At 41.0% G+C, this 27,102-nt stretch overlaps 1 protein-coding gene across 1 annotated transcript in view; it reads right to left on the minus strand.

Moving 5' to 3' along the window:
• Positions 1-1,435: 1,435 nt before the first annotated feature.
• The window catches only part of FBP1 (fructose-bisphosphatase 1), a 34,935-nt gene continuing 9,268 nt past the window's right edge, over positions 1,436-27,102 (minus strand). Inside the window, exons 2-7 of the mRNA XM_007539868.3 lie at positions 21,221-21,383; positions 17,975-18,067; positions 11,629-11,769; positions 6,269-6,406; positions 4,779-4,898; positions 1,436-1,944 (exon numbers count right to left, since the gene is read on the minus strand). Of these exons, the coding sequence (XP_007539930.1) occupies positions 1,753-1,944; positions 4,779-4,898; positions 6,269-6,406; positions 11,629-11,769; positions 17,975-18,067; positions 21,221-21,383 (847 nt within the window). The 3' untranslated portion in view covers positions 1,436-1,752. The remainder of the gene's footprint in view (positions 1,945-4,778; positions 4,899-6,268; positions 6,407-11,628; positions 11,770-17,974; positions 18,068-21,220; positions 21,384-27,102) is intronic.

The raw sequence follows: 27,102 nt of genomic DNA on the forward strand, positions 1-27,102 counted from the left end.
TTGTTTTATCTTATTTCATTTCATTGCCACCAATTATCACTGGAACTCAGTGCCTGCACAACAAATCCATTGCTCCCAGTGATTTTTCCTTCCTTTTTTTTAAAAAAATTCATTTATTTGATATGCTGGAGAGAAATTGAGGAGGGAGAGAGAGAGAGGGAAAGACAGACACCTGCAGCTCTGCTCTACCATTGATGAAGCATTTCCATTGCAGGCAGAGAGCAGGGCCTTGTATCTGGGTCCTCAGACAAGGTAACATGTGCACTCAGCTGGGTGTGCCACGACCTATCCCCCTAATCTTGAACTTTTAACTCTCAGAATTATCTTCTCTGAGCATCTAGAAATTCATCACAGTTCAGGTTTTCTTATCCGTGTGTGTGTGTGTGTGTGTGTGTGTGTGTGTGTGTGTGTGTGTATCCTTTGTGGACACTTGTCATTGGATTAAGGACTCACCCAGTAATCTCATCTCCAAATCTTTAATCTGCAAAGATGTTTTTTTCTTTTTTTACCCCAAGTTAAGTCACAGTCAAAGGTTTTAATAATTGGAATGTGCATATGCCATTCAACCCACCAAAGGCATCTTGAAGTTATTGCCAGTTCTAAAGCTGGGGGCCAGGTCACAGTCATTCTGTGTGTTCCAGAAAGCAATCAAGCTATGCTTACACAGAGCACCTACCCCTGGCTGGTCACAGAGTGTTCCAGCAAATACCCAGTAGCTTCCGTGGTGACAAATCTGGGGCACACTGTACCCTGGCATCCAACTGCAAGTTGTTAGTAGGGAATCTGATAGAAAATATCTAACAGCCAAATAGCTAGGTGAGAAGAATAAGCATGCTATTTTGCAAAAGATGGCTTGTGTGTTTTGATTCAGAATAGGAAGGAGTTCCAATTTTAGGGGCAGCCTGACATTAGGGAGCCTGTTCCCAATAAATTTCTAGGTGATATTCAATTTTGCCACCCCATAGTCACATTTGTATTCCAAGAATTACCAAGTGAAAGTCATTCTTTTTCTCAGTCCTATCTGTGTCATATACATATGTATGTATAGATTCAATGATCCCAACAAATTGAGATGTTACATGTATTAATATTATAGTGATCAGCATAAAATAGGACAAAAAATGGTCTTTTTCTGCCCAGTACCACAGAATCCAATTTCTACGAGTTAGCCTTTTAAATTAAAGGGGAAGGACTTATTTGTGAAACCTGACCTCCTACTCTTGTAGTATGTGTGTATTTGTATCAATATCTTTGTGATTTTGTATGGTTTCTTCATGGCACTAAGAGCAGGGCGAGGGGGTAGAAGGCAACAGCACTGTGATCACCAAATATCCTTTATAAGTTTGAGAACGGAAAGTCAGCACTGTTACAAGAATGTTACCATCATAAGGATATTAAGGATATTGTTACAATTAAAATGAGACAATGAGCTGTCTAATGTGATAGGTACTATTTTTATTATACTGTCATTTGATATAGAACAGTGAAATACTCTATTTTAAATGGCAAAATACATTTGTTTCTCCTCCAGTCACTCATACTATATCTTGACTGTCACTGGCATTGTCAAGATACCATTTTGGTTGGGTAGTACCTGGTATTAAACAGCATTTTATGATAAAGATATCTGTGCATTTAATTTTCTGTCTAGGGGGATGTAGAATGCACAGTCAGAATGGGTTAATGCTGGATGACACAAAAGATCCAGGTGAAAGGTAATTCTTTTAGGTGTGGGAAAGAAAGGTCAGTTTTCTATTTGGCAGTGTGCTTCTTAAATATCTCCAGAAACTCATTCACGTCATCAGGAGACCCCAAGATGATTGGCGCCCTCTGGTGGATATCCGTAGGCATGATGTCCAGCACAGCTTCCTTCCCAGTAGTAGCCAATCCGCCGGCTTTTTCCATGACATAAGCCATGGGGTTACATTCATATAGTAGTCGCAACTAGAAAACAGGAGTGGAGAGCAGTGTCCTTACACCAGAAGGCACTACATACACAGGGGACTTGTTCTATAGCAAAAATCGTGCAGTGTTGGTAGGAGTTTCCAAGACAACTGATATTCTCTCTGTAGTAAGACTATAAAATCCCTCCCACCCCAGGGGATTGATTGGGTGTTGGGGACACAATGAACTATGTTGGTGGTGGGGGTGGTGTGCATATCGAGGAAAGATGAGGAATTGTACTGATGTGACAAATGTCTTGTTAATCATTATGTCTCTAGTAAAACAGTAATAATAAAATTTCTCTCCCCCCCCCCCACCCTGACACACACACACATCATAGACAAAATGGCCAATTTAGAATTCTGGTTAAATTTAAGCCATTCATCAGGCAAGAGCTAGCAACAGATTGTTGATGAAATGTGAAAGAGACCACCTAGACTCAGGACTGAATGACATTTTGGCAGAACTGATGGCTCCCTTCTCTTCAGATCAAGGGAACTGGACTTAATGAGTGATTCTGTGTGTATGTTTTGGATGGAGCGTTGCCTATTCTAAAAGCACTTAAAAATCCATGGTTGTATCTGGCTGCAGACATCTGGAAAGCAGACTGGTTCCTCCAAACAGTAGAATATTGTTTGCAACTCTGCATGCATTCCTTTTACAATTCTCCTAAGGCTTCAGGGTTGGGAGTTAGTAGATGCATCTTGGCATTTATTTTTAAATAGTGGCCTTCTTTATTTTCAGGCAGGCTGCCTACTGAGCAGACAGCTTTTTGCAGGTGTTTCCTGGCTAGTTCTATACAGGTATCATGGTCATATTTGCAAAACTGAAGAATGAAGGGACCTCACCATTTGTGTTAAGAGACAGTTTTATCAAGGCATTAGAAAAAAGTGCTGTAAGATACATCTGGGATGCATGACATAGCTGTGGCAGCAATGGTGTCGTCTTTATTTTATCTTTCAGTATTTAGAAGCCTTTTTATGACTAATTGTGATTTTTGTGACCATTAATTATGACTATTTTGGGGGCATTAATAGTGGTTTACAAGACTGTAATATTGTATAGTTCCACACCACACGCCACAACCAAAGTTCCTTGCCTTCAGGGAGTGGTGCTATGTGTTTGTTTTTATTGCTACCATGCTTGTCACCAGGGATCGGTGTCTGTACAATGAATCTACCACTGCTGGCAGCCACCCCCCCCTTTTCTTGTCATTTTACTTGATAGGACAGACAGAAATGAAGAAGGATGGGAGAGATAGAGAGGAGAGAGAAAGAGACACTTGCAGATCTGTTCTACCCCTCATGAAGCTTCCCACAGCAGGTGGGGAGCAGGGGTTTGAACCAGAGTCCTTGCACATGGTATCATGTGTGCTACTGCCTGGCCCCCAGTAAACACAATCACAATGATCTGTGGATTGGATGTTGCATGCTATAAACAGAAACCTACATGCCTTCAACACACATGGCCATTCAACAGTATTGGTCTGAACTATGTGGATCCACTTCTACACAGATTTTATTGAGAACAGCTGACATAAAGTTACAACATAGAAAAATGCAGTACAATATTGTAAATGAATTGTCTCTTATGATCTTAATAGCCTTTTTCTTTAGCTTATCCGTTACGAGTACATAGCATATAATGCATAAAGGATACCCACTATATAAATAAGATTTCTAATCAGCAGCAGACTATTAGTAGCTATGTTTGGGGGGAAATTAAAAGTTATATATTCCCACCTCTCTAGAGCCCTGCCTCACTAGGGGAGGATAGAGATAGGCTGGGGGTATGGATCAACCTGTCAATACCCATGTCCAATGGAGAAGCAGTTACAGAAGCCAGGCTTCCCATCTTCTGCACCCCATAATGATTCTGGGTCCATGCTCCCAGAAGGATAAAGAACAGGAAAACTTCCAATGGAGGGGATGGGATGCAGAACTCTGGTGGGGGGAATTATGTGGCATTGTACTTCTCTTACCCTATGATCTCGTCAATCATTATTAAATAAATAATTTTAAAAAGTTATATAGAAAGGTTCAACTATGCAGGGAGGGGTTCACTGCCACTATTCCTCCAAGCTGTTCAAGGGCCCACTGTATATAAATGTTTACCAATTACAAGGGAAGGATTTTCTCTAGTCTTTCACTCACATTAAAAAATACGTGTTCATTGGGAAAAACAAAAGGTCAGTACTGTGAAAGGAAATGCACTATCATTCTGTGTGAAAGAAAAGTAGCACATTCATCGGCCAGCTTAAGTAAATGTAACTTGTGGGAATGCTGTGAGAACCAGACTTGGGCAAGAGTGATAAAAGCTTACCTGAAGCTCTAAGATTCCCCCTAGAGATTCCTTTCTTCCCTAGAAAGGTAGCATTTTCTAAGCAATGCCAGCTCATTAGTTATTTCTATCTGATGCCTTTAGAAAGCAATAAAAGAAAACCTCTATTTGGAACCTGTATTTGATTTGCTGCCTTAGTAATGTGACTGTACTAGTTCACTTCATTTTATGACTGCAACTCATTTTGCCCAAGTCAAACCAAGCTACATAACCACCAGGAAGCACTAAGCCTTTACAATCTACTCCTGACCATAATCCATTACTTATCTTTAGTAGTAGAAAGGTTCAAGAAACCATTTTAAGTCCATATCGCCAAACCATAGCAAACATTAATCTAGAAAATAATATGCTTCAGACATCTTTAGCATAGAACTGAAGAGTGTAATAGCTATAATAACCTTTTCTATTTCCTGAATTCACACACACACACACACACACACACACACCCCAAATGAAATTCACTATTTCTAAACCACTCCATAGGAACTTATTACCTTTCCTTTGGGGCTTTTCTTGTTTGCTGGGTACAAAAAGATGCCTCCATAGACCAGGGTGCGGTGGACATCAGCCACCATGGAACCCACATATCTGGCCCCATAGGGTGATGTGTTATCCTGAAAGGTCAATACCAGAAATAATTAGATGTGCAGAAAGGAAAGGAGGCCTTTTCATTCCCTCCACAGTTCTCTACTGTATCAGCTATTCACTAAACACCTATGGGGTATGTATTTGAGGCTGAGCTAGGAAAGATAGTTTATTTCTGAGGAAAAGAAAATGGAGTAATAGAGACAGACTATATACATCTTACAACATTCAAGTTACTTTATATAGAATCCTTAAGGAGAGTGTGGTTCACTATAGCTACGGCATTGAGACAAAGATCACAAAAAATATAGCAGTTAGGGGCCAGGCAGTGGCACAGCTGGTTGAGTGCACATGCTACAATGTTCAAGCTCCTGGTCCCCACTTGCAGGGCAAAAGCCTCTCAAGTAGTGAAGCAGGGCTACTGGTGGCTCTATAATTCCCTCTGCCCTCTGGACTTCCCTCTCTCTCTCTCCAATAAATTAATCAATAAGATATTTTAAAATTTTTACCATTTGTGGTCTAGGAGGTGGTACAGTGATAGGGCTTTGGACTTTCAAGCATGAGGTCCTGAGTTCAATCCCCAGCAGCATATGTGTCAGAGTGATGTCTGGTTCTTTCTCTTTCCTCCTATCTTTCTCATAAATAAATAAATAAATACATAAATTTACCATTTAGCAGGACCTTGAAGGTTAAGAAGAATTTTGTCATGCTAAGGAGCTGAGTATAGGTGGGACTTTCATTTCCTGAGAGAGAAAATTGCCCAAGCAAAGACTTGGCAATATAGAGAAACAAATACTGCCAACAATGGCCAGAAGGAAGAACCATTACAGTGGAAGTGCATGTGAGCATTGGCCTTGCGCCAGAAGGGGAATCTGAAATAAGGTGAAAGGAAACATAATAAAATGAAAGGGAGCTGGGGCCAGTGCTGAGTGGTAACAACATTTGGGCTTTATTCCCAGAACACAGAACTTGGGTACTCAATGGCTTTATGTAATAGAGTGGCAGCATTGAATCTTCCCACAGAGAATCAGTTGTACAAATAACCACGGCTTTGCTTCATATTCAGGGAGTTAGATCGATTCTAAAACACACTCTGGAGCTTTAAAAGACTGACACTGCAGGACTGGCACAATCTGAGATTAGGAATCCCAAAAGTGAATTCTGCTTTGTTGCTATGAACTCACTCATCTGGCTGACTTTATTATCCTGATTTTCTTCTGCCTAGAAAAAGTGGCAATCATGAACAGGATGGTTGGATTTGGATGTCTCAGGGTAGGAGTTTCAATCCCCCATATATATGGTGGGGATTTAGCCATAGTATTATTGTACAGTGACACCTGGGTCATTTTCATCCATTTCTGCTTAATTCGGGGGCCTTCTCCTTGAAGCCTTTACTTACTGGGGGAAACTTCTTCCTCTGGATATATTCGGCTATGGCGGGGTCAAAGTCCTTGGCATAACCCTCATTGAGGCTATAGATGTTCCCCTTCTTTTTGATCTTCACATCCTTGTCTACCAAAATGAACTCTCCAATGGCCTGGGAAAGAGGAAAGAGAAAAAAAGAAACATGTTACAGGGTCTCTAACAGGTGGGGCCATGAGCAGTTAAAGGGCAACTGACAAGGCTTTTCAAAGCCATGGGGTACTTGGACCTCTGCCCACCTGTCCCAGAACTTTGAACTAGGCAAAAATGTCAGTGGAGAGATCTGAGGGGCACCAATAGGTGCTGCAGATATTGTCACGACTTTTTTTTTTAAAAAGATTTTATTTATTTATGAGAAAGACAGGAGGAGAGAGAAAGAACCAGACATCATTCTGGCACATGTGCTGCCGGGGATTGAACTTGGGACCTACACTAGAGAGTCCAAAGCTTTATCACTGCACCACCTCCCGGACCACTAGACTTTGTTTTTTGACTTTGTTTTCAAATAGTTCAGCACAACAGAAAAGGAATCACATACAGCTTGAGAGGACAGACACATGTCAAACAGCAACAAAACTTGACACAGAATAAGAATTGTGTGTCCAAAGGTTGCTTCAGAGGTGCATATGCATTCACAAGAAAAAAAAAAAAAGATGGGTGGTTAGGAGGAGGAGCTGAGTGACATCAGCATGTTCTAGGTTGCCCTCAGCTTAAGCTTTTCTCCGTTTCAAATTAAAAATCCTATTGTGGTAGCATTGCTCTATAGCACTGTACGTTTCAGGAGTACGTTTCAGCTTCACACCCAACAGATGTATATTAAATAATCACATTATGTAACTATGCTGCATCTACCACCAAAGATCTGGCATCCGTCTACCACCATCCAAGTGGATACCCCCCACACAGTGCCACCCAACCCTACGATCCTCACACCCAGCTCTTCCTCTGCTAACCACCGCTCTGCCATCAGAACCTAAGGGTGTACGGGTTATTTAGCGTGTGTTCACTTGCTTTATCTCTTTTTCATTCAGCATAAGAGACATGGTGCGGTTTTTACCTTTCTCCACTTGACGAACTTCACTTAGTATAATCCTCTCAAGATCCACTCACGCTGCATGAAAATACTAACTGTAAAAGACATCTGTACACCCTTGTTTATCAAAGCACTCACACTCTTCACTATGAAGCTGTGAAACCAACCAATGCCCATCAACAGATGAGTGGACAGAGAACAATATGGTAGTCTGCTTCTCTCTCTCTCTCTCTCTCTCTCTTTTTTTTTTGCCTCCAGGGTTATCTCTGGGGTGAACTATTGACACTACATGAATCCACTGCTCCTGGCAGCCATTCTTTCCATTTTTTTTTAATTGCATAGAACAGAGAGAAATTGAGAGGGGAGGGGAAGATAGAGAGGGAGAGAGAAAGACAGACACCTGCAGACCTGCTTGTGTAGTGACTCCCCTGCAGGTGGGGAGCTGGGAGCTAAACGCGGATCCTTGTGCCTTACTATATGCACTGAACCTGGTTCACTAGTTGCCCTTTTTTTCCCTTGGTGGTCTATTTCTTTCCAGATGAGATTTCCCTTTCATTGCTACAGGAAAAGAGCAGGACCCTGAGTTTGGACTTACTGCATTTATAAACTTCAGGAGCCTTTGGTCAGTAGCCCGCAATGTGTCTTAGTCCCATGTCCCCACCAACACTGCTTGGAGCTAAGGCTCAAGGTCTTCAGAGGAAATTCAAATTTGGGAAGTGATTGTTCTGGGTCATGGGTCATTTGCATTCTTTGTGTGCATGACCAGAGGGTGACTAAGGCTTTGCTCATATAGGGAGAGGATGTTTCATGGAGATAAGAATTAAGACTTGTTTCTATAGGTCTGGAGCATGTTGGAACTAGAGCAATTGGAAGAGAGAGAAGGATGATTGAGGGAAATGAAAAGAATGATTAGAACAGTGGTTACTGAAAGGTTCCATCATGACACTTTTTAATTTTTCTTTGATGCTTTTATTGTGCTTCCAGAACTTTTGATGAATTGTGCTTGTCAAACTTTTATTTTTTACTATCAATAAGGGTAAATAGATGATAGACAAAGAGATAGACAGGTATGACAGGAAGGTACATAGATAAAAACTTTTACAAAGGGAGTTGGGCTGTAGCGCAGCAGGTTAAGCGCAGGTGGTGCAAAGCACAAGGACTGGCATAAGGATCCCGGTTCGAACCCCGGCTCCCCACCTGCAGGGGAGTCGCTTCACAGGCGGTGAAGCAGGTCTGCAGGTGTCTGTCTTTCTCTCCCCCTCTATGTCTCCCCCTCCTCTCTCCATTTCTCTCTGTACTATCCAACAACGACAACAACAATAATAACTACAACAATAAAACAAGGGTAACAAAAGGGAATAAATAAATAAAATAAATATTAAAAAAAAAAATTTTTTAACTTTTACAAAAAAACACACCCCAGAAAGTAAAAACCATTGATCAGTCAGTGTTGCAAGCCCAGAAAGCCACGTTTCACATCAACTCCCCCACCTTCCACATGCACATGCATGCACACCCTCTCCAGTCTGACAGGAGAAAAACAGCTGCGAAGAAGTAACCACAAGCATTTAAAAAAGTGAAACCTAGTAGAAATGTACATTTAGCCTTGAGGGCTTTTACTTTCTTTTGTTTTGTTTATTAGAGACAGAAATTCAGAAGGGAGGGAGAGATGGAGAGAGAAAGAGACAGAGAGACACATGCAGCCTTGCTTTATCACTCATGAAGCTTTCCCTCCCTGCAGGTGGGGACCAAGGGATTGAACCTGGGTCTTTACACTCTGTAATGTGTGTGCTCAGCCAGGTGCCTGGCCCTGTCTTGAAGGCTTTTCAGCAGGGATATTAGTCCATCCTTGTAGTTAGGCGAAATGAACATAATTTACTAAGCTGAAAGGAAATTGGGAGCACTGAGAAGTTAATGAGCAGGAAGAAGGCAGTCCTCAGGGACCCTCCAGGCTGGCATTATTTCTCCAAATACAGAGTGGCTACAGGTTGTGAAAAGGGCAAAGGTCTATCAGAGCACAGTAACTTACTCCTGAAAACCCTTGTCCACAAGCTGGAAAGCAGAAGAGATTTAAGTTTTCTAACAGTCCATCAACACAAAAGCACCAGACAAGTCACCAGAAGACTCTCTAAAGGAAGCAGTAGATGTGGACGGATAAATCCACAAACAATGGTGATTTCAGAAACCATGTTCTTTTTTTAAAAATCTTTTTTATATTTATTCCCTTTTGTTGCCCTTGTTGTTTTATTGTTGTAATTATTATTGTTGTTATTGATGCCATTATTGTTGGATAGGACAGAGAGAAATGGAGAGAGGAGGGGAAGACAGAGAGGGGAGAGAAAGGCAGACCTGCTTCACCACCTGTGAAGTGATTCCCCTGTAGGTGGGGAGCCAGGGGCTTGAACCGGGATCCTTATGCCAGTCCTTGCACTTTGCACCATCTACGCTTAACCCACTGTGCTACTGCCTGACTCCCAGAAACCATGTTCTAAGTACAGAGTGAACCTTGCTCTAGTTCTACTCATTTGGGAGCTTGAACTAGCGTTGTTCCCGTCTCATTGTTTGTTTATTAATTGCCTGTACTTTAAAAGAGGCAAAGTCCAATTGTGCAAGAGTTCAGGGGACAAAAAACAAGCCATGTTCTCATTTATACAACCTGCTGGCACAAGACCCAGGAGCCTCACCACCAGCTTCTGACAGGGTGTTAGTGACTGCTTTACCTTAAGTTCAGTTTGTTAGCAAAACAAACAAACAAACAAAAAACAACCAAACAACAACAAAACCCACTAATGTGATGTGATCACATTTACAAAACCAAAAAGTATTTATAAATTCAACTCTTCCCCCTTTGGGACACAAGGTCAAACACATAATGAACATGCCAATCCACTGAAAATTATTCTAAGGTATCTATGTACAATTAGTTACATTGCATGTTTAAAGACATATCTTTCCCCAATTGATCTGCTGGATTGAAACTTGTCATCTTACTGATGTGTGGAAGAAACTAGCCACGACTTAAAACTGCTAATGAGCACCTTTCATGAGACTCTCTAAAGGGTACGTTTTCTCTACAAACCGAACTATGGCGTTACTTTCATTTCTTTCTTATTACTTCCCTGAGCGCATCAAAGTCTTATCAAAAGTACAAGGGTTAACCAGAGGTTTTCATGCATTACACAATGTCAATTAAATTTAGTGGCTGTTTTTAAACAAACAATGCAGTCCACTGCTTCTGTTTCGATACTTCATTCAGCCCAGGAAAATAAGGCAGTGGCAAAAAGACTACCCTCAGGCTCCACCAGGTCCATAAATATGCTTTTAGTTTTACAAATCCAGAAACTTTTTTTTTTTTGAAGCCGGTACTTGTTGAAACTTTGGAAACCTTGCAAGGCTGAGTACCAGGAGAGTAATGTCTGCTGGACCCTTCCAGCTCCCCTCAGGCCCTACCACAGTCCCTTTCTGTGACAGTACACTTCACTCACTTTTCTGGCCTCATGGCTGCTTGAATGATGCTCACTCCAAAGGATTCAATTTGGAACAAAGACTGTCTCATGTTCTGGACAGATATTATTTCTTACCTTGATAGTCCTCATGAACACAATGTCAGTGCATCTTCCTTAGTCCATTCTCCACCCCATCATCTCTGTCTGTCTCTGGACAGCATTTCTCACCTTCATACACACATACCCCACCCCACACACATACACAGTCACAGATAACAGCAAAACAACTAACTGAAATCATAGCTCCAAAGGGGAAAAGCTGCTTGTCATGACCCCATGGGGAGGAGGTGACTTGAAATTGATAAATTTGGCAGGGCAAACAATTACTCTTAGCTTGCACACACTGTTTTGCAAGCAACAGTGAGAATGCTAAAACCAAATTTGGAAAGGGAAAGGACAATGATCACAGCCTGTTCCTGCTTGCCTTGTCCCTTCACAATAGTGAAGAACCACGTTACAGATGATTTTAAGAGGAAATTTATAGAAAGTCTATCACGATTCAGGAGGTGGGAAAGCCTGATAGCCTCAGACCCCCATTCTGTTTTCCCTGGAACCTACCTCCTGGTTTTCCAGCCCTCTCTACCCTCACCCCTTCACACCTGTATAAATTTTCCCCGAGACAAGAGAGTGAGGAAACTGATTGGAACATTGCTCCTGCCCCCCACCCCCATTGTGTGTTGCAACAGCAAGTAAGCGAAGTCTTTCTTTTTGCAAAAGCTTGTATGACAGTATCTGGCTTGCTGCAGCACCAGGTTATGGGCTCTTATTCAACTTAAAACCTCCCTTGGGGCCTCTTACCGGATCCAACATGAAGCAGTTCACGCCGCACGCCATGGCCAGAACCAACATGGTGGCACTGCCATAGAGCGCATAGCCGGCAGCAACCAAGTTCCGACCTGGCTGCAGGGCATCCTTCTCAGAAGGCTCATCAGTTGAGTTCTAGGGCGAGAAAGAAAAACAAACCATATCTTTGCTTTGTTGTGTTGCTCGCTCTCTCTCTCTTTCTCTCTCTCTCTTTTTTCTAATTCAACTGTTTGCAAAATACATTCTCAAAGTGCTCACCTAATGAGACAGGGCAGCTTCCAAGAGGTACTTTCCTCTACACATCAGTCAATATCCTGATTATATTAACCACAGCAGCCTTCCCACCATAACCCAGATTTCCTGCATCTGGATCTTTCTTTCCAAATCAGGGTCCTCTTTCAATTTTACTAATTTGATATTCTCTCTCTCTTTTTTTTTTTTTATCCATTGTCATGTTTTTTTAAAAAGATCATGCCTTCTTGCCAGCTCCCATGAATTTAATCTTATTGTGGACATCAATGTCATTCACCTGTTTACCCCATCTTCATTTAAACAAGTTAAGACTGGGCTGCAGGGCTGCAATTCTCAGGAGGAAATCAATGTCATGAGCTCTTGCCAACTGTAGCACTCACCCACTGCTGAGCAGTGTGGGCCCAACACACACACACACACACACACACCAAGTGCACCCTCAGAAATACAGAGATGTAAACCCAGCGTCAATGCAGGGTAGAGCAGATACTTTTTTCTTAATAGATCACATTTGACTTTTTAAAAATATTTTTATCTAAGTGCAAGGACCAGAGTAAGGGTCCTGGTTCCAGTCCCCAGCTTCCCACCTGCAGGGGAGTTGCTTCACAAGAGGTGAAGCAGGTCTGCAGGTGTCTTTCTTTCTCTCCCCCTCTTTGTCTTCCCCTCCTCTCTCGATTTCTCTCTGTCCTATCTAACAACAACAGCAATAAACAACAACAATTATAAAACAACAAGGACAACAAAAGGGGAAAAAATAGTCTGTAGGAGCAGTGGATTCATAGCATAGGTACTGAGTCTCAGCAATAACCCTGGAAGCAAATATATATATATATATATATATATGTGTGTGTGTGTATATGTATGTAAACATATGTATATGTATATAAGCATATATATGTTTATCTGTTATTAATAGTTTGTTACAAGATTGTAAGATTACAGTATTTAGTTCCACACTATACCCATCCCCAGAGTTCTGTATCCCACCCACCCAGAGATAACCACCATAGTTCTCAGAAGTCTTAGAAACAGTTTGCTTGCTTCTGTTTTGTTCGGATTTTTTGGCAAGTTCATGTAAATCAGATTGCTAGATTCCACATATGAATGAAAACATGTGGTAACTACATCTCCTTACTTATTTTGCTAAGCATAATCACCTCAAGTTCCATTTTGTCCCGAAGGACACAATATCATCTTCTCTGATTGCAGAGTACTATTTCATGGGATACTCTCCATCACATTCTGATAAACATTTAGGTGAGCTGATACATTCTTTTTTTATACATATTTATTTATTTTCCCTTTTGTTGCCCTTGATGTTTTTTATTGTTTTGTAGTTATTGTTGTTGTTATTGAAGTCGTCATTGTTAAATAGGACAGAGAGAATGGAGAGAGAAGGGGAAGACAGAGAGGGGGAGAGAAAGAGAGACACCTGCAGACCTGCTTCACCGCCTGTGAAGCGATTTCCCTGCAGATAGGGAGCCGGCGGCTCGAACCGGGATCCTTATGCTGGTCCTTGCCGCTTTGCACCACCTGAGCTTAACCCGCTGCATTAATGCCCGACTCTGGGCCCTCCTTTCTAATTATCTCTTTCAGATCCCCAGCAACGAATGCCTTTGTTCCAGGGAATCCACTGCATTCTCGTGCAGATGTTCACTAACTAGTGCACAATAAACACTTGGGAAAACTAAAAAACCTTTATTCATGTCTCTAACACCATGGTCTTCTGTAAGTATTGACTTTGTTCCATGCCATCAGTGAAGGGTTATGTGGGGAAGATGTCACAGATTCTAGAGGTTCGAGGTAGTGGGAGAAAAAGTCAAACAGAAGAGGGGTTGGGCTGTCATGTGAGGTTATAGTCCTAGAAGAAGCAATCAAATGCTTATTCGAAGATCTCTGGGGGAATTTGACAGAGTCCTGATTAACTCAGTCAATATTGTTCACCTATTTTTGCACTAGGAAACCTATCAGGAAAAAATTATAAATAAGAAGGGATCTCTATCCACAAGGATTTGCTAGTAACTGCACTGTAACTATTAGAACAATTTTGAGTCTCTGTTTTAAGCTGTAGGAACTGGATATTTTGTTTTATTATTTTTATCTTTGCCATCAGAATTATTGCTGGGGCTCAGTGCCTTAAAATACTATCTTGCCTGAGGTTTCAGGAATGGTCACTTGACCTTGGTCTGACTGAGCAGATTGATGCATTGAAGGTTAGGTATGTGACCTAAACCAAATCCATTAGAGCCAATGAGATAGTTTTTGTTTTGGAACTCCTGGCAGTGAAGCTTACGTCTTCTGTTTACAAGTTATTATGAGGACTTCATGCAGCCCAGACCTGCTAAGAATCATTGGACCGCCCAAGAGGTAGGCAGTAGTAGACAGAAGGAGAGCTCATTCCATGGTCAGGCCCCTGATTCAGCTGCACCTGAAGCAGACTACCCATCTGGGCTTTCCAGTTATGAGAACTAGTAATGTGTTTTTTCTTTTTTCCTTTTCCATTAAGCCTTTATCATTAGATTCTCATCTCCCTGAGATAGGCATCTATAAAATATTCTCACCCCCAACTTAAGTCTTTTTCCCCAAATTTTCACCCCAGCCCCTCCCTTCTCCTTCCCCAGAGTCCTCCGCTTTGGCGCGATGCACTAAGCCCAGTTACTTTGTGTTTTCCCTTTCTGTCCTTGTTCCTAAGTTCCACCTCTGAGTGAGATAATATTCAGTGAAACTTAATATGCAGAAAAGGAAGGTAATGTTTATAATTACCATTTACTGAGAAGTTTTGTATGTCCTATGCAATATTTTCATTCTATTTATACTTAATTTTTGATATTTCTCCCTTGAAGATAAGGAAACAAGAAATACACAGCTTACCCAACATAAACTTGCCCAATAGTTTATAAAGACAGTTTCGTCACCACTAAGCTACACTTCGCATGTCTATTATTAATAATGGAAGTGATTTGAATACAGAAACTATTAGAACAATTTTGAACCTCTGCTTTTTACAGTGGGAACTAGATATTTTATTTTACTATTTTATTTTTTTACTTTTGCCACAAGAGTTATTGCTGGGGCTTGATGCCAGTGCCTGCACTACAACTCTACCATTTCCAGCAGCCTTTTTGCTGTTGCTTTCCCTTTTTCTTTCTTTTTTGATAGAGACAGAAATAGAGAGAGGAGCAAGAAATGGATTATCTCCAGAAATGCCCCACTACTTTTGAAGCTCACCCCATCCCCAGCCTTGAACCTGGATCCTTGTGCATGGTAGGTAACACACACTTTACCTGTTGTGCCACCAGGTAGACCTTAGTTATTAGTTTATGTTGTGCCAGGAAGCAAACTTAGGACTTTGTAAATGTTGGACACTGCTGAGCTGCTTCCCTGGCCCAATTTTTATTGTTTTTTCTTTGTTTGTTTGTTTGTGTTTGTCTCCAGGGTTATTGCTGGGGTTTGGTGACTGCACTGTGAATTCACTGCTCCTGGGGGTCATTTTCCCCCCACATTTGTTGTTGCTGTTATTGTTGTCGTCATAGTTGCTGCTCTTGTTGTTAGACAGGACAGAGAGAAATTGAGAGAGGAAGGGAAGACAGAGAGGGGGAGAGAAAGATAGACACCTGCACACCTGTTTCACTGCCTGTGAAGCAACTCAACTGCAGGTTCAGAGCCAAGGGCTCCGACCAGGATCCTTACGCGGGCCCTTGCACTTTGTGCCCAGTGTGTTTAACCCGCTGTGCTACTGCCCATTCCCCTTGTCTGTTATTATTATTATTTTAAGTTTTTTTTTTAATAGGTTTCTGATTAGGAGTTGAAGTGGAGACTGAGGTTGGCAAGCATCTGACAGGGTTTGAGTTGACTCTTTAACAAGGTTTTTCCTACTTGAAGAATTTTGTTCCAAACTTCTTTTGATATTTTGGAGGTAAAATTAAGTTCCTCCATGCTAATAATAGGAATGGTATGTTTCATCATATGAATTAGAAAACAGATAAATTATTGCCTTTGCTTTTTTGACAGAAGCATTTGACTCAGATTTTGAACTCAAACTGATTTTGATGTTGACTCTGCATCTTAGCCAGGACAAAGTCAAAATACATTCCAAGGATGAAAAATAACTATTCCTCTATGGGCCTAACTTTCCATACATTTAAAGGGGATTTTATGCAATACTAGTCAGCAAGCTCAAGTATAACATCAAAAGCTAAAGTACCAATTGTGGTCTTTTTTTCTGACTTCTGAATCCTAGAAGAAGGTCAGTGGAAGTAGCATCCTCATCTACTAAGATGAAGAGATCAGCTTAACTTCAATGCTAAGTTTTATCGTCAAAATTAACAAGAGCAGAAGCTAAAGAGCCATATGGCAGTGCGCCTGGCTGAGCACACGTTACAATGAGCAAGGATAGAAGTTTAAGTGCCCAGTCCTTACCTGCAGGGGGAAAGCTTCGCAAGCAGTGAAGCAGTGCTACAGGTATCTCTCTGTGTCTCTCCCTTTCTAACTCTCCTCTCCCCTCTTGATTTCTGTGTGTTTATACAAATAAATACAAAATACTTTTAAAAGAGTGGAAGCCAAGATGACCTATTATAGATTTCATTATTTATTTTTTAATTTAAATTTATTTATTTATTTATTTATTTATTTATTTATTTTTACCAGAGCACTGCTCAGCTCTAGCTTATGGTGGTGCAAGGGATTGAATCTGGGTCTTTGGAGCTGCAGGCATGAGAATCCCTTTGCATAACCATTATGCTACCTACCCCCCACCCTCCTATTATAGATTTCATAAAGTTTTATGGTGGACTTATATATTCATATTATTTTCCACTTATCAGTAAGCTTGTGTGACCATTAAACGTTTCTCTCTATTTCTTTCTCTCTCTTTCTAGAGTGACTTGTGGATTTTCCTTAGACGGGAAACCTAAGGCATGGGTGCTTCCTATAATCTATGACAGAGTGGTGAGCAAACTCCACAAAGTGGAGGTGAAAAATAAATATTTTATGTACAAATAGTCTAGGTTTTTTTAAAAAATATTTTTTATATTTACTTATTTTCCCTTTTGTTGCCCTTGTTTTTTTATTACTGTTGTAGTTATTGATGTTGTCATTGTTCGATAGGACAGAGAGAAATGGAGAGAGGAGGGGAAGACAGAGAGGGGGAGAGAAAGATAGACACCTGCAGACCTGCTTCACCATCTGTGAAGCCACTCCCCTGCAGGTGGGGAGCCAGGGACTCAAACTGGGATCTTTACACAGGTCCTTACCCTTTTCACCACATGTGCTTAACCTGTTGTGCTACTGCCCGACTCCCAAATAGTCTAGGTTTTCCTCTTAGGTGGTGTCTAACAAAACTGCACAGCCCTACCATGATAGGTCAAAATCAAAGGCCACATGCCACCAAATAAGTTGACCAGATATGCCTTAAAACACCATTTATGGACAGTGATATTAAATATTATATAAATATCATGAAATATTCTTTAGATTTTTTTGTTTCATTTTTTAAAGAGTATTCATTATTGAGAGAGGGAAGGAGAACCAGGGCATCACTCTGGCACATGTCAATGCCAGCGACCTCATGTTAGAGGGTTCAATTTCCTCATCCACTATGCCACTTCCCAGGCAGCTTTTCACTTATTTTAATGAAAAAAGGGTTATCTTGGGGTTTTTTTCTCACAGGCAGAGCAAATGGGGGCCTAGACACAGCCTTGGAGTAAAAGTCTGCAGAGACCTTGATTTAGAGAATTTCAGGCCTAATACTGATATGAGTAATGTGTAGTCTGATGATCTTCTCACAATTCTCAATTCCTGGTTCTACCACTTCATGTTCTCTCTTTACTTTGATTTTCCATCTCAAAAGAAAGCAAAAGTGTGAAATATCTTTCTCTCCCCACCCATGTTTCTCTCCATTTTCTACGAACAACTGAATGCATCTTCACTATGCAGTTAACATTAGAAAAAGTCAGCACTTGAGATGTAAGCCAAGTTCATACTTCACTGAGTTTACTAATACACATTCTAACCATTCTACCAAAAGGGAAATGGGAAATTTTCCTTTTTATCCTAAAGTAGGTACTTGACTTGACACGTTACATTTTACCTTTCTGTAAATTCCAAAGATGGTTCCAATGGACACAAGGCAGTCGATGTTGGAAGAACCATCAAGGGGATCAAAGCAGACTACATATTTACCCTGAGCAGAAAAAAAGGGGGGAAAGTTAGATATATCTTTATTTTTTAAATTGCATTATAACAAATTACAGTATAAACTGGAGGCTATTAAAATGAATCAAAATAAATAAATAAGGGAATCTGGGGGGGGGGAGTTCAAGACAGCTATCTGCTTTATGTTGTTAGAGAAGATGTGAGGTGGCAGACAGAACAAAAACTCTAAATACATATCCCAGAAGAGCATTCGGCAGAGCAAGCACAACTTACAACAGAAAGACGACATGGAAGATGGGGCTAATAGAATTTAGATAAAGAGAGAATTTAGATAAAGAGTGAGACAGGCCGGGAGTATAGATCGATATGCCAAGGCCCATGTTCAGCGGAGAAGCAATTACAGAAGCCAGACCTTCCACCTTCTGCATCCCACAATGATCCTGGGTCCATACTCCCAGAGGGATAAAGAATAGGGAAGATATCAAAGGAGGGGATTGGATATGGAACTCTGGGGGTGGGCACTGTGTGGAAATGTACCCCTCTTACCCTATAGTCTTGTCAATATTTCTACTTTATAAGTAAAAAGAGAGAAAAAAGAATTTAGATAAATAAGTTAAAGTTTCCTACATTGTTAATATAGGTGGATCACAATTTTAGATCGAGTCTCCTGGCAGCCAAAGAGAAACAAAATGGAAACACAGTTAGTTAAATATTTCTCTTTATCCACAAGTGAAAACTATAGCCACTCTTTAGTGAAACCAGGCCAGTATGAAGAGCTACAAGAAACTTCTCAAGGAGGCTTTACAGATGATGCTTGCAATTGCAGTACACAGCCTATTCCACAATATCCCCATTGTAAATCCTAAAATCGTTACATTTGAGGTAGAGCTATGAAGGCCTCGTTCTTTTTTTCTTTAATATTTGTTTATTTACTCCCCTTTTTGTGTCATGTGCGCTACCTCCCAACTCCTATTTATTCCCTTTTTTATTGCTCTTGGTTTTTATTGTTGTAATAATTATTGTTGTTATTGATGTTGTTGGATAGGACAGAGAGAAATGGAGGGGGCGCAAGAGAGAGGGGGAGAGAAAGACACCTGCAGACCTGCTTCACCTTCACCGCTTGTCAAGCCACCCGCCCTGCAGGTGGGGAGCTGGAAACTCTAACCTAAGCGGGTTCTTGCACTTTGTGCCACCTGTGCTTAACCCGCTTCGCTACAGCCAGACTCCCAAGGCCTCCTTCTTTGAATAACGTTTTAGTGGTAATTAGGGAGCTGGCTCTTACGAGCTAAATACATAATTCACTTCCCAATCTGCTTTCGATGATTCTGTGTTACTACTTTAAAATTAACCATGGAGACTACTTACACCACTAAAATTGGCAAGTACCTTAAATCATATATATATATATTTTTTTTTTTTTTCCAAAAGAGTCAGTTTACCACTAGGAAATTTCCCTCTCCAAATTAGCCATTTTAAGATGTGACTTTTAATGTTCTGCATCAAATTAAGATAATTATCAATTCCCTGACTTCTTTTTGCTTTTTCCTATTTTTTCCTAGTGATTTAATAATGGTTTACAAGATTACAAAGATATAGGTCCACACTTCAGGCATCACCAAAGTTGTGCTCCACACCCCAGTAATAACCACCATAGTTTTCACAGAGTCTTAGACACAAATTTAGTCACTTAACATTTTTTTACTAACTTTACTTACTGGATAGAGATAGTGAGAAACTGAGAGGGAAGAGGGAGATAGAGAGGAAGAGAGACAGAGAACCATCTGTATCACTTCTTCACCACTTGCAAAACTTTTCCCCCTGCAAGTGGGGACTGAGAACTTGAACCTGAGTCCTTGTGCATTGTAACATGTGTGCTCAACCAGGTGCAACACCACCTGATCCCCATTTTCTTAAAGCCCTTTTCTTAATAAAGTATCCTGACTGGTGCAGGAGGGAATGTCATTCAGGAAAGGGGAACATGTGTATTATAAAGGATAACATGGAAGGAGCATGTTTGACTGACAGAGGATGTCAAACAATAATTTCAACTCACATGCCTAGAACTGCCATCTGTTTAGTAAAGTCCAGCATAAAACAACATGAACTTTGAATAGGACATGCAGTAATATTTTAGAAAAGATGGAAAGCAAATTTATTGCATGTGACTCTCTGTTACTTTTAAATATCAAGACTATATATATAGATAAAAAGCAATAGCCTTAAAGTCTGTGACTGTACATATACAGTCACAGACTTTAAGGCTATTGCTTTTTATTGGGAAAAAAGTCAAGTAACAGTGAGATAGTTCACCATTTAGAGTGCTGGATTCCAACCATTGCTGCACAATAGAGTAGACTCTGCAGCTACAGTCTGTCTATCTATCTGTCTGTCTGTCTGTCTGTCTGTCTATCTATCTGTCTATCTATCTCTTTCACCCCAACAACAGAAAGGTAACCCAGAGAACTAATGCAAGTATGAGGCCCTGACTCTGCAAACAGACAATGAAACCAGCTCCACTTTTTAATGGTTGTATGTTTCCCGATTCTGGTCTCCTTTGCTTTACCAATCATGCCAATTATGGAAAGGTCATAAGCCCAATGTAGCTTTCTTTTTTATTTTAAATATTTTAAAAATAATGTTGCTGTTCTATAAAAATTGAAAACAGTCCTCCATTGTCAACAATAGTTTATTGTTACATCCCTACAAAAGGGCGTGGTATTGTGCTAGAGACTGAGACACAGAAAGAATACAAGGGATCCCAGTGGATTTCAGTGCATGCAAACTGTGAGCAGCTTAGACTGGCAGCAGAACTGGATGTGAAGATTGGAACTTTGGTGGATGAAGATGAAGGAAAAAAAAATGGTTAACGGAAGCCAGACTTTGAAATACCTCAAACATGACATGAAAAGTTGAGAGTGAAAATAAATATGAATACATATGAGTCTTTCCCAGGTATAATAAGTAAGCACAGAGGAGAGGTGACAATGGCATGGGAGAATAGATAGAAGAGGACAGATCTGAGACCTGTCAGCCAGGTGATAATTGTGAAGTGACTGAAATGACAGGTATGACTCAGGAAGAACCCAAAGTGATTCCTAGGACTTCAGCGTAGTTGAACAGATGGAAACTAAGAAGGGAATAGGTTTCATGAAAACCTTGCGTAGTGGAAATGTAGACCTACCCTCTTCTCAGGTTCTACTATTATGGCATGATTGTTTTCTTCTGATACAAGAACGCAGGTGGCAAAGGATGATTTCAGCACGTTAATAACCAGGTCATTAGAGAGGACATCCAGCTTCTTCACCTGATCACCTGTCACATTGGTAGAACCAGCAATCCCATAGCTAGAAGAAGAAAAAAAAATCACAAAAATATATGTCGTGAACACTGGGATATATAGATACACTCATAAATCTGTGGAAAGTAAGCACTTAGAATTCAGAGAAAAGGAGGGACAGCACAGGGTTTGGAGAAAAAAAAGTGAGTGGTCATCCCTTTAGATTGGCTCATGAAAAGAATAAATATAATATTATCACTCACCTTAGTGTTTAACCTTTATGTTTAACCCCATATCTTTCAGCCCATTTATTTTCATTAAAACTCATAATGAGGCTTTTAAGGTATTCTTTCCTAATTTTATCCACTTTTCACATTTTAATACTAAAGATCTAGTACTTATAAACAAAATATGTGTTTTTCACCTTCCCTAAGAACCAGTATCTGTCCTCCAAATGCATAGAATAATGCATAATGAGTTCTTTAAGGAACACAGTAAGCAAACAAGGAAATCTGGGTAGGAAGGCATCTGAGAGGTGAGCTAAACCAAGGGATTCTGTGGTTTGAGAGCTGAAAAGTTCCTAAAAGAAAAGAAACACTAACTCCAACAACTGATTTTTGTAAATATAGAAATTCACTCTGAGACAGTAATTGGTTTGCCAACCAAAAAGGTAAAGCAGAAGTGAGAAACTCACTTAAATGTCTGGTGTCTCCCCCCCCTTTATTGAGTGGTTAATGGCTTACATTATAGTTGTTGACACATAAGTACAACCTCTTATATCCCCATGATAGACATCTGGAAGACCCTGTCTTCCAACCTAGGTCCTTTTCCATCATTATATACCAGGATCCCAGTGCATCTCTCTTCCATCCCTTTTTCTTGGTGATACCCCACTGACCCATGTAGGAGTAAAAGAAGATGGGAGGAATGAGAAGGCTAAGGTTTCTACATTATTTTCAAAGTAGTGAGGAGAAAGGATAGGTAAATGAGATGGAATTGAGGAGGGTAAATGGAATTGATGGGAAACAATATAGACTTCATAGCAAAGATCTGGTCAAACCTCTGCTCTGTGAGTCCCATGCCATCTTTGTTTGTCTATCTTTCTATCTCTATCTCTTTCACATGCAGGTATGATCTTTGAGATCCCCAGGCTTTTTATACTGTCACATTGGTATGGTAGCTTCTTCCTTTATTTCTGTGAGGATAACAGAGGGCATGTATCCCCCCACTTTGTACCCAGTTTCTAGCACATAGAATTCTCTCAAAAATACTTGTTGAGGGGGTCAAGCGGTAGGCTGTGGGTTAAGCACACATAGTGCAAAGCATAAGGACCAGCTTAAGGAGCCCGGTTCGAGCCCCCAGCTCCCCACCTGCAGAGGGGTCACTCCGCAAGCAGTGAAGCAGGTCTGCAGGTGTCTATCTTTCTCTCCCCCTCTCTGTCTTCCCCTCCTCTCTCCATTTCTCTCTGTCCTATCGAACAATAACGACATCATCAACAACAATAATAATAACCACAACAATGATAAAAACAACAAGGGCAAAAAAAAGGGGGGGAGTGGAAAATAGCTTTCAGGGGCAGTGGATTCGTGGTGCAGGCACCAACCCCAACAATAACCCTGGAGGCAAAAAAAAATACTTGTTGAGTTGCAGATGCTACCTTGACACCAACCTGACTTCCCTGGACAGACAACCTCACCAATGTCCCCTGGAATCTCACCTCTCCAAAGTCCTGCCCCTCTAGGGAAAGACAGAAACAGGCTGGAGATATGAATTGACCTGCTAATGCCTGGGTCCAGCAGAGAAGAAATTACAGAAGCCAGACTTCCCACCTTTTAGACTCCATAGTGATCCTGGGCCCATGCCCCCTGGAGGGTAAAGAATAAGAAAGCATCCAATGGAGGGATGGGATACAGAACTGTGGGGGTGGGAACTGTACCCCTCTTATCTTACGGTCTTTTCGATCATTATTAAACCAAAAACTAAAAAAAAATACTTGTTGGGGGAGTCGGGCAGTAGTGCAGTGGGTTAAGCGCAGGTGGTGCAAAGCGCAAGGACCCGCACAAGGATCCCGGTTCGAGCCCCTGGCTCCCCACCTGCAGGAAAGTCACTTCACAAGTGGTGAAGTAGGTTTTCTCCCCCTTTCTGTCTTCCCCTCCTCTCTCCATTTCTTTCTGTCCTACCCAACAACAACAACATCAGTAACAACAACAATAATAACTACAACAATAAAAAAACAAAGGCAACAAAAGGGAATAAATAGATAAAAATTTAAAAAAATACTTATTGAATGAATGAATAGCACTTACTGAGAAATGGGAATATGAAGGAATTAGTATAAGAGTGATCAACTCCTCATGATGTTCCATACCCCAGCACACTAGATGAAGCCCCTGGTATGGTCCCCATAGGGATAGATCTAATGAGAAAGCTCCGGAAAAGTCAGGAGCTGGGGCAAGTGGATAAAGCTCTCAAGAACAACAAGGGGAAATGTCTATTTTTCACTTTGTCCCCTGATCCACCTGTTTAGGTTCTTACTCAGCAAGACAAGCGAAAAGCCTGTGACGGAAGCCCATAATCCCTTTTACCCCAAAGTGTCTAGAGGCTGTACAAGTACTCATCCCATAAATCTGTACTGAGTACTGACTGTGTCCCCCACAAGCCATTCTACATGCTGGAATTACACTGGAACAAGACAGAGGAGATCCCTGCCCTCAGGAAGCATATGTCAAAGGAGGTGAGAACAGAACCAGAAACAAATAAATACCTTTGAATCAACAGATATATCAGATAGTGGCAGCAGCTCTAGTTAGATGAAAGAAGATATTGGGGGAAGGCAGAGAAAGGGGTTAACTGATGGTTAAGAAGGTCTCCCTGCAAAGGGCAATACAAGCTGAATTCCCTCTCTCTCTCTCTTTCTCTCTCTCTCTCTCTCGCCTATTGCTGGGACTTGGTGCCAGCACTATGAATCCACAGCTCCTAGTGGTCATTTTTTCCTACCATTTTATTCAATAGGACAGACAGAAACTGAGAAGGGAGAGAGGGAGAAAGAAAAACTGCTTGTGAAGTGTCCCACTGAAGGTGTGAGCTCCTTGCACTTCATTAGTGGCTTACTAATGATTGACAAGACTGTGGGGTAAGAGGGTCACAGTGTCACCCCCTAGCCCCCAAGCTGAATTTTCTCATAAGAAGGAAGGATATGAAAAAGTGCTAAAAGACCCCCCCAATAAGTCAGCTAGATGCACTCCAAGGTGCATCTCTATGTCAGCAGTTTATCCGAAGAAGATGTTTTGTTTCTCACATTCAGTTGACCCTTGAACAGTTTATAGCCTAGAGGTATTAACCCCCTGTGCGGTAAAAATTCATGTTTAATTATTGACTACACAAAATGTGTAATCAGACTGAATTTTAACAGTGGTCTCAAATTGTTAATACATTTCTAATAATGACTTGTTTTTTGAAATATTGACTGTCCTAAAAGCTTAGACCAGGGAGAACAGAAACAACCAGTGGTGTTACTTTATAAGACACAACTATATATAAATAATGCCAAAGGACATACATTATGGTGATGTCGTGTATGATACAGAAAATCCTAATAATGGGATCTTCAAAGTTAACCCAATTGCCAAATAATCTGATTATAACAATAACTATCTTAAACCCTAAGACAGCAGGAACCTCCTGGTTCCTCCATAGAGCCTATATTTCCCCCAGTCCTGGAACCTCTAGGGTGGGGCTCACTTTCCTGCACGCTTCTCTCAGTTCACACCAAATGATATCGCATCTGCTGATCCCAGCCTAGTCAAGGCAATGAGCACCACCTCAGCATGTTTCACTTCAGACTGTGTCCAGAGACGTCAGGCGTGGAATGTCAACCCTTCAGCCTCATTACTCGATGAGACCTTTCCTTTCTCATAGGATTCTCTAACTTCATTTCAGCTGGTTCACTGCATAACAAAACCCCAAAACCTAGATATAGTCCAGGTCCCATGAGATATGACATATGTACACATGTATCCATAAATTAGAGCAAAATATATACCTGAAAGCAAAAGTGCACAATAGTTTGCAGTGAATATATTGTATTTTTATAAGAAGCTAGGGAATATAAAATCACAAGCAATAGAAAGCACACTTGCGGGGGTCGGGCGGTGGCGCAATGGGTTAAGCGCATGTGGCACAAAGTGCAGGGACCGGCTTAAGGATCCCGGTTCGAGCCCCCAGCTCCCCACCTGCAGGGGAGTCGCTTCACAGGCGGTGAAGTAGGTCTGCAGGTGTCTATCTTTCTCTCCCCTTCTCTGTCTTCCCCTCCTCTCTCCATTTCTCTGTGTCCTATCCAACAACAAATTCCGTCAACAAGGGCAATAATAATAACCACAACGAAGCTACAACAAGGGCAACAAAAGGGGGAAAAAATGGCCTCCAGGAGTGGTGGATTCATGGTGCAGGCACCGAGCCCAGCAATAACCCTGGAGGAGGAAAAAAAAAAAAGAAAGCACACTTGCAGTGTGTTGTACTATATTTACAATATAGTAACTTCATGTCATCTGTTTATTAGAAAATTACATGTCTTTTTAGTCACCAAGTAGCAGATGCTACCATGATACCAACCGGACTTCCCTGGGCAGACAACCTCACCAGTGTGTCCTCACCTCCTCACCTCCTCAGAGCCCTACCCCACTAAAGAAAAATAGAAACAGGTTGGGACTATGGATCAACCTGTCAATGCCCATGTACAGTGGAGAAGCAAGTACAGAAGCCATACCTCCCACCTTCTATACCCCATACTCCCAGAAGAATAAAGAATAGGGAAAAAATTAGGGAAATTTCTAATGCAGGGGATGGGATATGAAAGTCTGGTGGTGGTGGGAATTGTACCCCTCTTATCCCACAATTTTGTCAATCATTATTAAACCACTAATAACAAATAAAACAAAAGATAATAAAATATTTTTAAAAATTGCATGTAAGTGGAACTGTGTAATTCAAGCTTGAGCTGTTCAGTGGTCAACTGCATTTACAAATGGGGCGAGATTTTCTGTGCATACTTTTGTAAATCACTTTTACAACCTCAAGTTCTTTTTCCTGTGATACCTGGATTCAGGGAGTCCTGAAGCAGAGAAAAGGGCTCTGAAAGGACAACTCTGGCTGTAGTACAATTGCCATCTATTCTGAAGAACATACTGAGAGAACAGAGAAACGAATAGCAGGGGCTAGGTGATGGCACACCTGACTGAGAACACATTACCACACATGGAAGGACCCAGGTTCAAGCCCAGGTCCCCACCTTTAGGAAGAAAGCTTCACAGAAGGTGAAACAGTGTCGTGCTTCTCTTCTCTCGTCCTTCTCTCTTTCCTCCCTTTACTCTCAATCTCGTTATATCTCTATCCAATAAATAAATAAAATTTTTTTTTTTTAAAAGGATTGACAGTAGGCATGCATCTCAGCTCCTACTAAAACTATCCACAGCATTGGTTGAGCTGTTGAACTAGAGTTTGGAAAATGAGTCAACTGTGCTTCCCAAACCAGACTTCTAAACAGACTCTAAAAAAGGGTAAAAAAAAAAAAATTAAATTAAAGTAAGGCCTGGTTTCAAAGGACTTTCTTTTTTTCTTTTTTTTTTTTTTAATTTTTTATTTAAGAAAGGATTAGTGAACAAAAGCATAAGGCAGGAGGGGTACAACTCCACACAATTCCCAACACCCAATCCCCATAACCCACCCCCTCCCATGGTAGCTTTCCCATTCTCTATCCCTCTGGGAGCATGGACCCAGGGTCGTTGAGG

The sequence above is a fragment of the Erinaceus europaeus genome, chromosome 10 (genome assembly GCF_950295315.1).
Source record: "Erinaceus europaeus chromosome 10, mEriEur2.1, whole genome shotgun sequence".
In the NCBI taxonomy this organism is placed as follows: Eukaryota; Metazoa; Chordata; class Mammalia; order Eulipotyphla; family Erinaceidae; genus Erinaceus; species Erinaceus europaeus.